The 17,624-nt window shown below is 37.2% G+C and overlaps 1 protein-coding gene across 2 annotated transcripts in view; it reads left to right on the top strand.

The window, feature by feature from the left end:
• LOC128742703 (platelet-derived growth factor receptor alpha) overlaps positions 1-17,624 on the top strand; it is a 123,440-nt gene that overhangs the window by 35,192 nt on the left and 70,624 nt on the right. For both annotated transcript variants that reach the window (XM_053839142.1, XM_053839143.1), the window contains exons 2-7: positions 1,541-1,655; positions 2,087-2,111; positions 3,329-3,525; positions 10,749-10,890; positions 12,117-12,279; positions 12,608-12,804. In XM_053839142.1, the coding sequence (XP_053695117.1) occupies positions 1,596-1,655; positions 2,087-2,111; positions 3,329-3,525; positions 10,749-10,890; positions 12,117-12,279; positions 12,608-12,804 (784 nt within the window). In that variant the 5' untranslated portion in view covers positions 1,541-1,595. The remainder of the gene's footprint in view (positions 1-1,540; positions 1,656-2,086; positions 2,112-3,328; positions 3,526-10,748; positions 10,891-12,116; positions 12,280-12,607; positions 12,805-17,624) is intronic.

Consider the following 17,624-nt stretch of genomic DNA (forward strand, 5'->3'; position numbering starts at 1 on the left):
GAGATACTTTTGAAGTCCACGAAGCGACTGACGAGCTCTTGGCGTTTTCGAGCGTGAGATCCTGCGATCAATTCAAACAATATTTAGCAGAGAACCCGACAGAGGCCGATGATTTCGAGACAGACCCCGTACCCGTTGGATGAGCGCTGTTGACGAGGTTGCTAGAACAGCGGCTGTAAGGGGCGACTGGAGAGCGGCAGCCCAAGACCGAGTATTATGGAGACGGCTCCTGAATTCGGCATGGATTCGATAATCGGATTGCCGCCGAAAAAGTAAGTAAGTAAACGTACCAATGTTCGAGTTACGGTCGTTGATAATAAATAAATTCCGAAACGGTGCTGCATGCAGCACTATTTTTTGTGACCTTAAACATCTCGGCATAAGAAGAGGGTTTGCATACTATACAGTAAAAATATTTTTCGAGATGGGATCTTTTGTAAACCGTAAAAACCCAGAAGAAAACGAAGCGTTAGAACTGCAGAGGTCAAAAAGGTTATTCGAGAACGAATTCGTCGCAGTCGCGACCGGTCCGCAACGAAACTGGCAGTTGAGCTGAATATTAACAAAGAATCTCTTTCTTTTTGAGAATGGATCTGGATGTGAAAGCATTCCAAAAATGTAAAATCCATGGATTAACGAAAGCAACAAAACAAAAACGGCAGGAACGATGCAAACTGCTGCCTCATCGGCACGGTGATTCCGATGTGATCTTTTCTGATGAGAAGTTGTTTGTTGATCGGTTGATCAAAATGATCGGTTGTGGTATAGGTTTCGATCATCGACGTTCCAAAGCACAAACGGAATGTGCCCCAATACCAAAATTCATCAGCGGTCAGGGTATGAGAAGCATTTTAATGAAAGAGAAACTTCCTCTTGAAAAGGGTGTGAAAGTTAATGCAAAATATTATCTAGAAATGGTCTTAGAACAAAATTTGATATCTTACGTTCAGGGATTGTATGGTGAAGAATATTACTGCTCTCAACAGGATGGAGCTCCTGGCCACACTGCAAATCTTGTGCAGACGTGGTGCAAGGCCAATTTGACGGGTTTCATATCGAAAAAGGTATGACCTCCAAGTTCTTCTGATTTGAACCTCTGGATTTTTGTATACGGGGGTACATGCAGCAGAAGCTCAAGGATTATAAATATCATAATTTGGATGAATTTAAGTTAGTTATCAACAAAACATGACATTCCGATTGCAGTAGTGCGTGCCGCATGTAATGACTTCAAAAAGCGTTTGAAGCTTGTTACCCAGGCAAAAGGCGATTCAATAGAGCAATGATTGTTTGTTGCGTTCTGTATCTACGGGTTAACAACTTTTAAAACTAAAATTCGAAAGAAAGCCTTTATTTACAAAAATGTATGACTTTGTTTTCGTTCGAATACATATGTGTCACACTGTAGTTTGACAGATAATTGATTTTTAGTTGCATTTAAGGCTATGAAAAATTACATATTCGTGTTTATAAAATTGTTTAGTTTACATCACAGTGTAAATAGTAATCTTATATAATGTTCTTTTTCCTTTTATTTCAGATACCACACGAACTATTTTCGAATTAGACAGGAATATGGAAAGACGTTTTAGTACATGGATTTACTATTGAAAGTCGTAGCACTTGCCTTTATCATTCTTTTTGGAACGAAAAGGGTAACAACATTTACTGATTGACATAATAGACGTTTCATTGCATCCATTGAGTTTTTTGCTTTGAGGCTGATATTGAAAAGAATCATTCGAAATACAACTTAGATTTTTTTTGTGTTCTAAAATAATTATCGAGAGCCAATATGGTGATGCTATTTTAAGGATTCAAACTACTCGAGGATAAGAATAAAAATAAAATTTTCCAATTCTGTCAAGCTTTGTGGACATCACCCGAGGTATGGGGTGCTGTTGTGCTCATTTTATGACAAGCGATGAGTCATTTCTATAAAAATTAAATGAATGAATTTAAATCCACCAGTTGGAACAAACATCCAGTTATTTTGTCCTCAATCATCACCGCTTTACATACTATTTAACAGAATTCAATGGATGAATTCCATTATTAATTCATATTTTTGTTTGATTACTGGTAGGAACTACTAGCTGAAGATCTGCACGGTGAGTATTGCATAGTAATAGACTGCCGCTACTCGCAGGACAGTCCCATTTTCTATGGAGTTTCCTATGCAAACGGGACTGTTATGTGAATAGCGGCAGTACGACAGTATTTTATGTTTGTTGACAAAAATAAGAATCAAAAGAGTTTTGTAGCGTGTCAATGGAATTTCAAATATAAGTAAAAGAGAGATTTTTCTATGTATTGCTACTACATACTATGAATCATTTAATTGCAAATACTTAGCGCATAAAATATTCATTCTGCAAATATTCTACAGATACGCGTTTTTTGATTGTTACTTTATTACGGCTTAGTCTAATCTATTGTAATCCAATTCCCTACTAACGCGGCTAATTTTTGAAAGTATCCTGAAAAATGACAATTACCTACATTAATCTTTGAATAGCCAGGTCAACTGCTTCAAACCTAGCAATAGACAGAACCCGAGCAGGAGCGAAGAGCAAAATAATATCAAAATGTGTTATGCAAATCGAAAAACTCGTATCAAAATTTGATCTTGTCTTGGCTGACATAGTTGGTAAAATAACAAAAAATAATATCAAAATTTTACTCCTTTAAGGCCAAAAGAATAACTACTTGTGTTATTTGAATAACAAAGCAATAACATGACTGTATTCAGAGTTTGGAATAACATATTTTAGTATTATTAAGGTTTTGAATAACAAATGTAGTAGCATATGACATATTACAAAAATATTTTATAAAATATTTATAAGTTAAAATCTCTTTACTCAATAAAAAATTGTTATGAAATATATCTAATGTCATTTTAATGTCACAATAAGATATGATAACAAAATCAAGTATTAAACTCATATTACAAAAAAGGTTTTAAATATCTACTCAATAACAAAATGTGTTATCAATGTATCTCCATATCTATTCGACAACAAAATATAGTATTATACTTTAGTTTGATATTATTTTGCTCTTTGCTCCCGCTCGGGAACGCAGGGACCTCCCGTACCAAACGCTTCATATATATTTATATTTCCAGTCGTTGAGATTACTTTTGCTAATAAAGATTACGTAATTCTCCTTACAACCTTCATTCGCACTTTGTTGAAAAATATCAGCTAAAATCTTTCTTTTACTTATAAAAATAAGAAAATAAACCACATGTTTTAGGATATCTTTGCGCAGCTTAATGGAATTTATCTCGATTAAATCGATGTCTTTTTTTTTCATTTTTCAGAGTTACAAATCCACACGGTGCGATATGACAGTAATTCCGACCTGCTGCAGCTTAACATTTCATGGGAGACAGCATTGGAGAAAAGTACCCTCTACCAGGTTTCGGTGCATCATGTGGCCACTGCAAATTGCTCCATCGAACACACACCATTCGCAAACAAACGGGACATCAAGTGTGCACCGATCGTTACGGAAACGGTGGGTTCCTCTCATTTTATCTGCTTTTCACACTTATTTTTAATACAATATTGTTTTTTCACTTTCAATGAAATTATCAATGAATTAAACACTTACATCATGCATTCCACGAACATGACATGTAGGTGGAGTCCAGGGCTTGATGGTTTCTATGTAGTAGTTATCAAACTACATCCAGAAGATTGCAGAACGACATTGGGCATGATGATTGTTTAACTGGGCAGGGGGGGAATTATTTGCTTTTCAATAGAGTATGTTTTCGAAATTCGCGAAATTTTCCGTACTGCATCCATTATTGGCTATACATTCCAAAGCTTGCTTTTTTTCTCCGTTAGAAATACCCGGTGTATTATTGACATAGGACTACGTCTTACGGCAAGTTTTGAGATAGGGTGTCATTCCAAAAAATCGAAAAATGCGAGCGTCACGAAAAATGAAAGGTTTTGAGCGCTAATAGCTCAGCGGTTTTCCGATAGATTTTCAATATTCTTACACCAATCGATCGGAAAATCTTCTAAGAATTGACCCAAATGAAGAAAAGTATGGATTCTTGATGTTGAACTATTGAAAAATAGAAAATAATGAACCTATGTTTTACCAGAATTCTCGCTTCGTGATTGGTTGGAAGATTCTTTACGATGATCTAAACCTATACCAATTCGATATCTGTGCTTGGGAAGTAAGCCAAAACAAGTGACCAAGTTACCACATTTCAACAAGATTTCTTAACACCGCGATTAAACCTAGACCATTCTGATGTCCTTGCTTGGGAAGTACGCCAGAAAGAGTGACAAAACCCCCTCGTGCCAACAGATTTCTTACGAACGCGATCAAACGTAGTCCAATTTGATGTCTGTGTTAGAGAAGTGTGCCAGAAAAAATAACACAAGTTCGTTATCCCAACAGATCGCAAATTCTTTACTGCAAGACGATTAAACCTAGGTGAATTTGATATCTGTGTTGGAAAAATGTGCTACAGCTGTACTGCCCGTAAATGGAAAACAGTCACATATGCAAAAACTTGCAGCGGCGAAAAACGCATTTGAAACCGCTACATTTTTTCTTTAATATTAAGTAAATTTTGGAAACAAATCGTCCAAATCATTATAATATTACTTGAATGTACATTATAGAATACTTTTACAAGCAATTTGTTCACAAGTGACCTACAATTTGTTCCAAAACTTATAAAAACTACCGAAGTTACTGATATGCGTTTATTTGTGCTTCAATAAGCAAGAATAAACGCATAACAGTCACACTCACAGCATGCCTTGATTCTTGCGTTGTCGGTGAGCCGGTGACTGCCGGTGACCGCCGGTGGAGTATTTTCAAGACCACGTGTCGTTGTTATCTTGATAATTCACGTGCCCGTTTAATTCATCTGTTCCAAATGTCTGTACGAAATTGAAATTTTACGGGAGTAAGGATAAACTTCCAGTTCCTAGCATTTTCTGCTCTGAAGATAAACTTCCAGTTCCTAGCATTTTCTGCTTTTATTTGTAATTTGTTATCGTGGGGTCGCATAAGGGGTTTTGTTCAACTCAGAAACTGGTCGCTTTTCTGTGTCAGGAACACTCCCAGAACGTGTCCGAGTGTGACCAATGTGATCCTGGACATATTATATGACGACAAATGAACTATTCTGAGGTAGTTTTGCACTTTTGCGTACTAAGAGATATCACATGTTGTATTTTAGTTCTATTCCGAAACTGATCCCCGTAGGGGTATCCGAAGCATTTCCGGATATGTGGTTAGATATGGTAAATGACGTCTTGAACACTTTATACAACTACCAATGGTCTAGTTTTGCAAATTCGAGTACTAAGAGGTGTCGTATAATGGAATTATTGTGCTTCAAGGTGGTTCAAGTTCTGGATATTCCGGAACTTATTCCGACTATAGCTTCGGAACCGTCTATCCGCTCCAAATTTTCTTCAATAGTGTTCTTGTAGGTCATGAAATCTTTCGTTTGGTAGTTGTTGCAGTCAAATCGGTTCAGGAATTTCCAAAATCAAATGCTTATTCATATACTTTCACTACTGTGACTGTTATGCGTTTATTTGTAATATGGGACTGACATAGTTTAATATTTTTTTCAACATTTTGGGAACAAACATAGCTTTTTTGTTTGAAATATTGAAAGAATAGGTAATTTAAAGACGATTCCCAGGTTTATCTCAAAAATGGTGAAAAGTCATATGGGACTGTTATGCGTTTATGGGCAGTGTAGTGTTCGGTTATAATATGACTCTGTATGAATACGCATGCTTGTCGTTTCATTAGAAGTGTAATGAAAAGATGTGCTGTTGATAAAATAGGATTGAATTGGTAAAATCCCTTCAACGTGGGGAACCACGGGTAATAAAAACAATCTTTAATTTCTGTAAGGTAGCAGGAAAGCAATAGTTTGTGTTCTTGATTTTGTTAAATTGTTTCCAAATGTACATAGAAATAACTATAAAATCTTTTGAGGCTTGAACGTATGCAATGATACTACTTTGATAAATGTTACATACAACGTATGTAGCATGTATATATGTTGCATATAGCATGTATACATGAAAAATCGAATGATTACAAGCATGGATACATGCTACTATCACTACAAAGAGACTTACGTAGTCCTGCGTCACCTATATATGCGGTCGTGTCTTGTACACAACCACTCTGATTTTTTTGTCGGCTAGGCAGGGTACGGGAGGGTATTTCCAGCACGTTACCAAATTTGGCATACATTACCTTTTTTGCTGCGAGGTCCCAAATAAAAAATAGTTATAACTATTTTCATAAAAATGTGAGTAATTTGCTAAATTTTATTCAATAAACATCAAAACCACTGTTTTTCCGTGCCAGTGGAATCAGGCTGAAAAAACTAGCAGTAATCCTACGCGTATCCGCTCTTGATGATGGTTCGGAAAACACACAATTATGATCACGTTTACTTATTCTAGCAACTAAACAGCTGTGAATATGATGTCACAGAACAATTCTACTTCTTTTCATCACGGAAGAACACAAAAATTCCCCTCTGATATGAAAATATAAATCAATGTTCATTCACTAGCAATCTGCAGCATTTTGCTTTTAATTTCAGTATATGGTGCTTTATTTACACTGCTACCAAGATGTGATGCAGCTGCCCCTGAAACTCTTCTATCGTGTTGACATAGCTAGTATTTGAGTGACAACCACTTGCTGCTGGTGCTAATGTATATGTACGATTCAATGATACACTAGCGCCAGCAGCAAGCTGTTGTCACTACAAAACTAGTTGTCTTCAATGAGCCGGCAATAAGCATCTAATCCTTGTGCAGGCTATTTCGGCCGATCGGATTTAAAAAACACAGACACCACTATAGAAAATGGGCCGCAGCGACTTCATCATTTCTCGCGACTATAATTCAAATTAAGTAGCGTTTCATTAAGACCAAAATACACGCCGATATTCAGTAAATATTATTCTATCAATTATCTATATAACTGGTATAAAAATCTTGTCTCGAATGAATATAGTTTCAACGAAATTTCTGAATATTGTTTAGGCTACCTTGGCTTAATGGGCTGAAAATACCCTCCCGTACTCTATATGAAAATAGTTGTGAAATCGAATAAAGCGATCCCGACTCATACATTGCGTTATGGTGAGACATATACAATCTAGAACGTCTCTGCCTGTACAACTGGATCCTACATCCCATGATCAGATTTGCGCCAATGAAATGTTTTATGCAATTTGTGTTTATCGATTGTCCAGTTTTTGCTGCGGAACACATGTTTGTGTACTCAGCGGCCGACTTATTTGTTATTATCTACAATATTGCTGAAGTTATGTGCTGTGCGTTACTGTGCATTTTGTATTTATGGCGCTATAAGGCTGCTACCCTCTTGGTAGCAAAAAGAGCGCTCTTTTTGCTACCAACGGTGTTGCTGCGCTACAGCGCCGTAAATACTAAAGATAAAACTTCACTTTCTTCAGCAATATTATAGATAATTTCTAGCTCTACAAATGCCCCATACACCACTTTTTCAAATTCTGCTTGGTTGAGGAGCAGTAATCAAAAGAGCAAAATCAAAGCGAAAAGTGTATGCCAAGCCTGGTTACGGGACACCATGCGCTGTTGGGCAAACGGTATTCTGCAAATGGTGTCCCGTAACGAAAAAAGTAAACTGCATTATATGGTTTATTTTCTCTAGATTTCTGTTCAGGCCGTCATATTTTCTATATCTGGTCTATATTCACTATATTTTGTAACAATAGTGTACTGATTTGGTGTGTTATAGTCTGGTAATAAAACATACGTAACGAAGTATATGTATTAAGGTAAAGTTTACTTCCAGGTAAAGAAAAATACCCGTGTGAGAACTATACTGAAGTATTATAATGAAATACTTGCCTAATCTTAGGGTTTGGACTAGAGATGGTCGGGTAGCGGAAAATTTGCCCGAAACCCGCACCCGTACCCGTACCCGCCGGGTTCGGGTCGGGTTCGGGTATTGAAAAAAAAATAATTTGCTGGTTCGGGTCGGGTACGGGTTCTTAATTTTTGTTTTTGAAACCGGGTACGGGTCGGGTCGGGTACCCTCCCCCTTTGTAAGATTTTGCATGATTTTGGCCAAAAAAACAAAATTTCTAATTTTTTTTAAAATATGTCTATTTTGGATAGGCTTTACGCGTACTTTATGTTGGTCCCTTCTATTTGATTTTGCCGTAAATATCCAAAATAATGTACGCACAACGTCTGTCCAAAATAAATAAATCACTCTTCGGGGCTTGTACAACGATCCTACTGACTTTGGCAGCACCATCCAGTCGAGATTCGAACATACAACGACTGGTATCATACCTCGAAGCTAACTGGATGGTTAGGTATTACTCATCAGGCGTCACACCTTTTTTTGCGGTGTCCACCTTTCATATAATGTGTCCGTTTTTCTGTACAATGTCTAGAAAATATGATTACTAGGTAATGTTTTTGATGATAAAGTATTAGTTTTGAACAAAATTTACTAGCAGTATGGCTATATCAAACAGAGATACTTGTGTAGATATTGAATTTTAATCTTGAGGTACCCGTCTTTACCGCACATTCCTTAATATTACAATATATTATTATATTGCAATCATATTTATACATACTTATAGTAAATACATATTTACTTGCATTCGGTCATCAAAATAATAAATTTGTTACCATCGATAAAGATTAGTTGAATCATGATGATCATGATAAGTGCTTTTTCATTCAATTACTTTTTGCGTTAAACAAAACGTTACGGGGCATCATTTTGAAGCACCTATTTTATTTTACATAGAAATGCTTATCAAAAGTCAAGCACAGCGCGATTTTGATTGTACATATATGATTAAAGAAATTCCATAGTTTCGAAAAATTCGGATTTATATTCTCTGGTATATGGAAATAAATGCAAAATTTTCGTTGCGGGACACCACTATAAAAGTACCTGTTTTTAAAAGCCGCTAATCTGGAAAATGCTTTCATTTTTCAAAAAACTCTGTATGAACAAAATGTTAGCCTAGTAATGAAACATGCTTTGACGATATACAGTTTTAAATTATTTTGGCTTAAAACTATTCACAGAGAATTAAATTCAGCCTTTTCTAAATGATGAAAAAATCTATATTGTTAACCTCCCACTTGTAAGGTGCATTTTAGCATGAATTGTCAATAATCAATATGGCAATTCAGGATTTTTGTAAGCTTTATAGTATGTTTGAACATACTACATACAAATATTTTTAATATTACTGCTTTCAAAATTTGCTCTCATGGGATAGATGCGCGTGGAATGTGTCTAAAACCAACTTTCAAGATTATTCAACAAGTATTGCATGAAAACGTAACGTGACGGACAATTTTTATTATTTTTTCTGAATTTAGTGGACAAAAATCTATAAGAATCAGTTGAAAAATCATATGCAGTTTTTTGATGCAGACCTGTGTAATCATATGCCAAAATCTGTTGTGCAATGCTTCCAGAAAATCTGAAAATTTTGATAAACAGTGCAGCCGGAACGATTTAAAACTCAACATTCGTGATTTGGTGAAAAGAAATTCAACAGTCTTGCAATTTGCATTAGCATAGGATACCGCCCGTGTGCTGCTACTCAGTTATTGACCAGGACCGATGAAAGTTGCAAAATGATAGCATTCAAATTTACTTTTAGTCAGGTTTAAGTCCTGAAAATATCCTGTTCTCTAACGGCTGGCTGCGAAGTCTGTCGTATAAAAACAGGAGATCAAACGAAATATAGCACCTAACGGGTGGCAACTAAAATTTTGGAATATTTTTCTCAAGCTCTCAAAAAAAAAAAGGCAAAGATACATGAAGAAAATCTCATTTACCGAAATAAAAGATACATTATCCATTGTTGAAAAAAAAAAGTGTACATTTGAAAACGGTCCGTAATCGGCTGTTCGGCGAAGCTTTCGTTTGACGTCGAAACAGGAGCGTTGTACGGCCATCATGTCAACTTTGCGAATGCATCTCTTGATACTACCAATCAACTGTTTGTAATTCGTGGCTCTCCAGTTATTTTTGTACACCAAGGAACTCAAAATCCCGAAGAAATCTTTGATTGGGCGCACTGAGACAGATTTTTCGGGTCGTGGTTTTTGGGTAAAAATGGGATCGAATGGCTATTTAGGAACGATTGTGTTTTTTTTTGCGTAATGCAATGACGCTTTATCCGGCCAAAACACGTATTGTCCATCTGCATGATGTTTTTGTAGAAACGGGATCAAATTTTTCTTCAAACATTCGTCTGGTGCATCTTAATTGATAGCCAAACCAGAGGGCTTGTTGTTGAAGAAACGAGAAAAAGAACGATGTCCTTCTGCGTCCATAATTTTGTCTGGTCTTCCACTACCTTGCTTGCGAATAGTTGTTGGTCATTTGAGGATATGGTAAACAGTCGAAACCGCAACATATTTGCTTTTTAATTGTTGTACCGTATACTTTTTGCCAAGATTTCTGTTTCGACGTCATTTTTAGCAAAACTGGGTAAGCATAAATAAAACAAAAAATATTATAATATTAAAAGAGAGAGCTAACACATACATGCTGTCATTTCTCTCTGAGCTCGTTTGTTGTTGACACTTAGGCCGCGGAAAAATTCCAAAATTTTAGTTGCCACTCGTTACGCTTTGCTTTTTAACTAGTCGTTTGACGATTTTTTTATCTTAACTTTTACTTTTCAGGAGCAAACAACGGTACTTATACCACGAGATCCACACGTTTTGCATAAGCACGAGTGCGTTATCTTGGCACTATGCACGTACGAGGTAGTTGTTAAGCCATTAGACTATGTCAAATCTCTTACCGAGATTTACCAGGTTCCCGGTAAGTATTTGGACTGGACTTTGTTGGATATAACAAAACAAAAAACACTTTTTTTAGTTAGACATGTTTTTAATATAGAGCTTTCTGACAGCTCAAGGACCCACACTAGCGAATACGAAATACGCGTATATATACATGAAATTTGCCTCATTTCAAGCACCAACACATACATAAATGGAAAGGTCTATACCAGGATTTAGTATTTTAAAACCACAGTGTAAACATAAAAAGAACAAAGTACCCGAGCAGGAGCGAAGAGCAATATAATATCAAAATATGTTATGGAAATGGAATAACTCATATCAAAATTTGATCTTGTTTTGGCTGACATAGTTGGTAAAATGACAAAAAATAATATCAAAATTTTGCTCCTTTAAGGCCAAAAGAATAACTACTTTTGTTATTTGAATAACAAAGCACCAATAACATGACTATATTCAGAGTTTGGAATAACATATTTTAGTATTATTAAGGTATTGAATAACAAATGCAGTAGCATATGAGATATTAAAAAATCCTTTTATAAAATATTTATAATCTAAAAACTCTTTAATCAATAAAATAAAATTTTATGAAATATATCTATTGTCATTTTAAGGTCATAACACAGACAAACAGACATAACACTCGTTTTCCATTCTTCGTACCGATTAAACCGTCATTTCAAATTTATTCTTAGTTGGGAATGTCTCCGGTTTGGTCAAAGTGGCGCTTTTTTACGAAAGAACGGGAATTCCCAATAAAAAATACTTGCTACTTCGAGGGATACCCATGTTGCTATTTAATATTTGGGAATGTCGATCATAGATGGTGCTAGTGTTCAAGCTAAAAGTGAGGTACGATAATTTTTGTTGATATTTCTCCAAGAGTTATGTCTGTTTGTCTGTGGTCATAATATGACATGATATCAAAATCAGTTATTAGACTCATCTTACAACCACTGTTTTATATATCTACCCAATAACAAAATGTGTTATCAATGTATCTCCATATCTATTCAATAACAAAATATAGCATTATGACACAGTTTGATATTGTTTTTAAATTATTTTGCTCTTCGCTCCTGCTCGGGTAAACTTTTCGAAAACAAGTTATATAAACTTAGCATGACATTAGGTTATTGGTTATGTTGGTTATGATTTGCAGTAAAATTTGCATAAAAGAGTTGCAATTGTTAGTCAAATGCTATTATTAGAAACATGCTTACAACATGAAATCATTTTCAGAGTGCGTGGAACAGGTTTGTTCCTGCTACTACGAACGGAGCCTGCCTAATATAAGTACCGAAGCGTATGTTTCGGATAATCAGTTAGCTGTCAACTGGATTGTAGGAGATTTCGTCGATTCCGAGTTGCCGGATGACGTCGAACTAGACCACGTGTTAATTACGTGAGTATTAATGTTTATGTTATTGGTTAAATACATTTGTATTGATAATACAAATGTAAAATTTTCAATATCGATAGGGCATTTTCGAGTGATTTTTCAAAATATCTATGTGCAAATGTAAATCAGCCGGGTGATAGTTAGGTGTACGTGTCTTTGCTCACATTTGTCTAAATGCACAGTTCTACTTCGGGCGAAAAAGTGCTGAGCGTGTAATTGCAACAAGAAAAATCGCACCATATTTTTAATTCACTTGTGTTTATTATTAACGTGTAGAGTAGTGCGATATTATTGAACTTGAATGTATGTTTTTCTTATTTCTCTCCAACAGCGTTCGCCGTGGTCAAAATGAGGATTTGGTCTGGGGAGGAATGGATAGCAGCAAAAAATCTGTAATGCTACCTGCCACTCCTGTTGGCAGCTACTTTTTCAACGTAACGGATTTTCCAGGACAAAAAACCATTTTCCTTGTGCACGCGCGGCTCTACGATAGTAGGCGCTGCTATGCGGATGCCGTCCCAAATCGAGGTGGGTACCCGTGGCAAAAGCATTCGTTTCCGTTTAAGCCCTTTATAGAGTTTCAAGCGTAAAATCCATACAAGATATTTTCAACATTTTTACTAGCGTGAAAAATATATTTCATTTCGCTTGGAACCTTACAACCGAATTTCAATCAGAAAAGAGAAAATTTTTGTCAGCCTGCGTTGCCTACACTGCAGTGTGCAGTAATATTCATTACTTACTAGTTGAGCCGGAATTTTACGATCCGGAAAATATAAATGTCTTTTCAGAATTCCGAAAACTACGAATACATTCCATGTTTAATCTTTGTATTAGTTCTTTGAGTTCTTATATTGCATAATATATAGCTCTATGATGTTGTACATAAAAGAGTCATAGCCGCAAACTTAAACAAATAGATTTTATGGTCGTATTGGATATTATTTAACTGAATAAAAAGTTCTGGTTGTTTGCAACATTTATGAAGTCTGATTATAGTAAAATGTTGCTTAGAAAATTCTTGATCGTTTGCTATTAACTCATTTTTTAAAATTTTGCGACTTGGTCCGGTCTGATTTAACACCGATCATATAATATCGCGACAAGCAATCAAGTTGAGCAGTTGGGTCGAGCAGTCGAGTCGAGCAGTCAAATCGAGCAATCTAGTCGAGCAGTTAAATCTAGCTGTTCAGTCAAGCAGTCCGGTTGAGCAGTTGAGTCGAGCAGTCGAGTCGAGTAGTTGAATCGAGTGGTCGAGTCGAGCAGTCAAGCCGAGCAGCCAAGTCGAGCAGCTAAATCGAGCAGTCCAGTCGAGCAGTTTAATCGAGCAGTTAAGTCGAGTAGTTGAATCGAGTAGTCAAACCGAGCGGTCGAATCGAATGGTTTAGTCAAGCAGTTGGATAAAGCGGTTAAGTCGAACAGTTGAGTCGAGCAGTTCATTCAAGCAGTCGAATCGAGCAGCTCATTCAAGCAATTGAGTCGAGCAGTCGAGTCGAGTAGTCCAGTTGAGCAGCTTCCACTAAGAAATTTCGACCCAGTTCAAATATTAGTTGTATTTATTTATGAAATTTTGCTATTTTTCTCGAGCAGTTCATTCGAGCAGTCGAGTCGAGCAGTCGAGTCGAGTAGTTGAGTCGAGCAGTTGAGTCGAGCGGTTGAGTTGAACAGTTGAGTCGAGTAGTCCAGTCGAACGGTTCATTCGAGCAGTTGAGTTGAGTCCAGTTGAGCAGCTGAGTCGAGCAGCTGAATCGAGCAGTTAAGTCGAGCTGTCGAATCAAATAGTTAAGTCAAACAGTTGAGTCGAGCAGTCCGGTTGAGTGGCTAAGTCGAGCAGTCTAGTCGAACTGTTAAATCAAGCTGTCAGTTGAGTCGAGCAATCAAATCGAGTAGTTTAGTCGAGTAGTCCACTCGAGCAGTTAAATCGAGCTGTTGAGTCAAACAGCCAAGTCGATCTGACCAAACTCGTGATTTTAGTCATGACCTTGAAATGCGGTCAGGCATATACTATTATTATTTTTTTTTAAACGATGATTCTACAATTGATGGAGGGACGGTAAGGAAAAGTAATGAAGGATTTTTTGGGAATGGAGGGAAAGAGTGGAACGGAAGGGGGAGGGGGGGTTACAGGTAGCTACGCTTAACAAGTTGCCGTTGTGACTCCTATCTTTTGTCCAATGCTGGAAGGTGCATGGGTCGAACCAAGCTATAATCAGAGATTATAACCGGATTTGAACCCACAACACCTGCTAGGGCGTGTGGCTCGCTGGTACCCGTGTACCTTTGAACCATAGAGGCGCTGGACAAAAGAAGTCTGCACAACCCCCCTTATTAACCGTAGCGACATGGGTTGGGCTATTTTTAGACACAAATTGTGCCTCTTCCTCCACCTACTGTAGAAACCACCGACCGAGAAGTTTTAATCTAACGTGTTTTTACTTTTAGGACAACGACACTATGCAGGCCCTTACGACTTGCAAGGTACTGCGTGTGACGTTGTTCGTCCGTAAGCGTGTTAGTCCGCGTTTCTCAGCGCGGGTCTTCTGAGAAAGGCTCCGTTCCTGTGAAATTGACCAAAATCGTGATTTTAGTCATGACCTTGAAATGCGGTTTTTTTTCTTGTGTTTATGAAGGAATTAAATTGTATTGAAAATGGTTTATAAACAAAGCTTCGAGCTTCATCAAATTTCATTGTATTCTGCTGCCAGTGTAGTGCCAGTAGAACATATTACATCGATTTGGACATTTGTCATCGTTATTTGCTGATATTGACATTGCTTTTCCGCGTGCTCGAATTTACCATAACGCAAGATACGGGAATGAGTACGCGGGAAAGCTATAAGTTGAATCAATATATATATGGGGCATCATGTTGTAGGCCCAAAATTTGACAGCGAGCTCAAATCAAGCTGCTAACTAAAATGAAACGGACCCGTGAAATACTATTTCACGAGCAACATGTCAAAATGTCCAATGTGCAAATGAGGGATTCTCTTGCAATTTTTCTTAACGATTTATACTAACAATAGTTTACCAGCAATAGTTGCATGCAAAGCAAATGCTTTTAAATGCACTTGCATCGCCGTAATAAGCGTAAGAGAGGGCGACGAAAATCTCTCATTTGCAAATTGGTCTTTTTAACACTGACTTGATCCTTGTTAAAGGATTTATGCTCAACTCATTCCAATTATCATATATCAAGACATCATAAAAGAGCCTTATATTGTTATTTCTCGTCACTACCTCCCCGTGCCGGGATTGGATAATTTACGCACCTGTTGCCTTCCTTGGATTTGGTAGCCATTTCTCAGGCTCTCTCTCTCCGGAATCGAACCCTGATTCCCCGTTACCTGTTGCAACCATGGTAGTCCTCTATACTCCCATCAATAGTTGATAGGGCAGATATTTGAAAGATCTGTCGTCGGTGCTTTTAACATGTTGCTCGAGATTTAATTTCTGTACGCGCTGGGATGTTGGCGGCTACCAACATGGCTGCCTGCTAAAGGGATGGTTAATAGTGATTGATGGTACTGTTACTAATGTTCTTCTCTTGTGGTTCCGCAACCTGTCATTATTTGTTTTACGTTCGGCTCAGTGAGTTAAATTATGACGAATTGCGTATGCGTATGCGTTACGCGGTTCCCAAGTACTCTCCTGGTTTTTGGAGGATTCCAAAATAGAATGCATTCAAATGATTGCATTATTAGTGGTTAACACTTTTTATTACAACTTCGTGCAATCTCATTAAAATAACAGACATTAAAATAAATTCATCTTCATCTCAAATTGCACCTAATAGCGCTAATTAGTTCGAACGCACGCAGTCGTTCGTAGTATTTTCGTAATATCGCTAGAAGGGAGCGTTGCACAAGCTCTCCATCGAATCGAAACTAACTATGTAATTGGAAGGAGAATGTCTGTTTTTACACTTGCAGTCAGCAGCAGTTGAATCCTTTAAGGGTAAAGTGTTGCAGAACGCACCGCTTAAGCAAAACATCATTTTGTAGAGCAATGATGTGCTTGTTCCACGTTTTTCAACTTCTAGAAGGATTTGAGATCTTTTTTGCACTTACTCCTGGTGAATTTTTTTTTGACTATTTTTAGCATGAGTCAAAATCATTACGTGGGACAAAACGCCAAAACCAGTGGACAAAACGCACCAAATTTTGACAACCAGGCGTTAAACGCAACCCGCGGAATCTTATATATAAAAATGGATTTCTGTCTGTCTGTCTGTCGGGATGTTCCTTATAGAATCAAAAACTACTGAACCAATCGGCGTGAAAATTTGCATGTACAGGTTTTTGGGGCCAGGAAAGGTTTTAATGATGACCCTTCCTAACAGGGGGAGCTTCCATACAAATGAAACACAAATTTCTGCATAACTCGAGAACTAATCAAGCAAATAGAACAAAATTTGGCATGTGGGTGTTTTTGGTGACAAGAATTTATTCTATGGTAAATTGAGACTCCTCCCCTCTTTAGAAGGGGAATTATGACTCCTCTCCCCTTTAAGAGGGGGGGCTTCCATACAAATGAAATACAAATTTCCCTATAACTCGAGAACTATTCAAGCAAATGGAACCAAATGTGGCATGTGAAGGTTTTCAAGGGCAAGAATATTTTCTATGGTGAATTAGGACCCCTCCCCACTTTAAGAGGAGGGGCTTCTACACAAATGAAATACAAATTTTCTCATAATTCGAGAACTAATCAAGCAAATGTTACCATATTTGGCATGTGGGTGTTTTTGGAGGCAACCATTTTTTCTATGATGAAATAGGACCCCTTATCTTTTTAGGAGGGAGGGGCTCCCATACCACGAAATACAAATTTCCTCATAACTCTAGAACTAATCAAGCAAATGGAACCAAATTTAGCATGTGGGTGTTTTTGTAGGCAAGAATATTTTCTATGGTGAATTAGGACCCCTCCCCACTTTAGGAAGGGTGCTCCTATACAAATGAAATACAAATTTCCTTATAACTCGAGAATTAATCAATCATATGGAACCAAATTTGACATGTAAGTGGTTTTGGAGGCAAGATTTTTTTCCATGGTGAATTGAGACCTCTCTCCTCTTTAGAAAGCGAGTTCTGACCCATCTCCCCTTTAAGAGGGTGGGCTTCCATACAAATGAAATGCAAATTTCTTCTTATCTCGAGAACTAATCAAGCAAATGGAACCAAATTTGGCATGTGGGAGATTTTGGAGTCTTGAATTTATTTTATGATAGTTAGAGACCTCTCACTTCTGTGGTAGGGGGATATGGACTCTCATACAAATGAAACAGAAATTTTTGCGAAACTCAAAAACTAATCGAACTCGAGAAATTCGAGACTCCCATAAAA

The sequence above is a fragment of the Sabethes cyaneus genome, chromosome 3, assembly GCF_943734655.1.
Source record: "Sabethes cyaneus chromosome 3, idSabCyanKW18_F2, whole genome shotgun sequence".
Lineage (NCBI taxonomy): Eukaryota > Metazoa > Arthropoda > Insecta > Diptera > Culicidae > Sabethes > Sabethes cyaneus.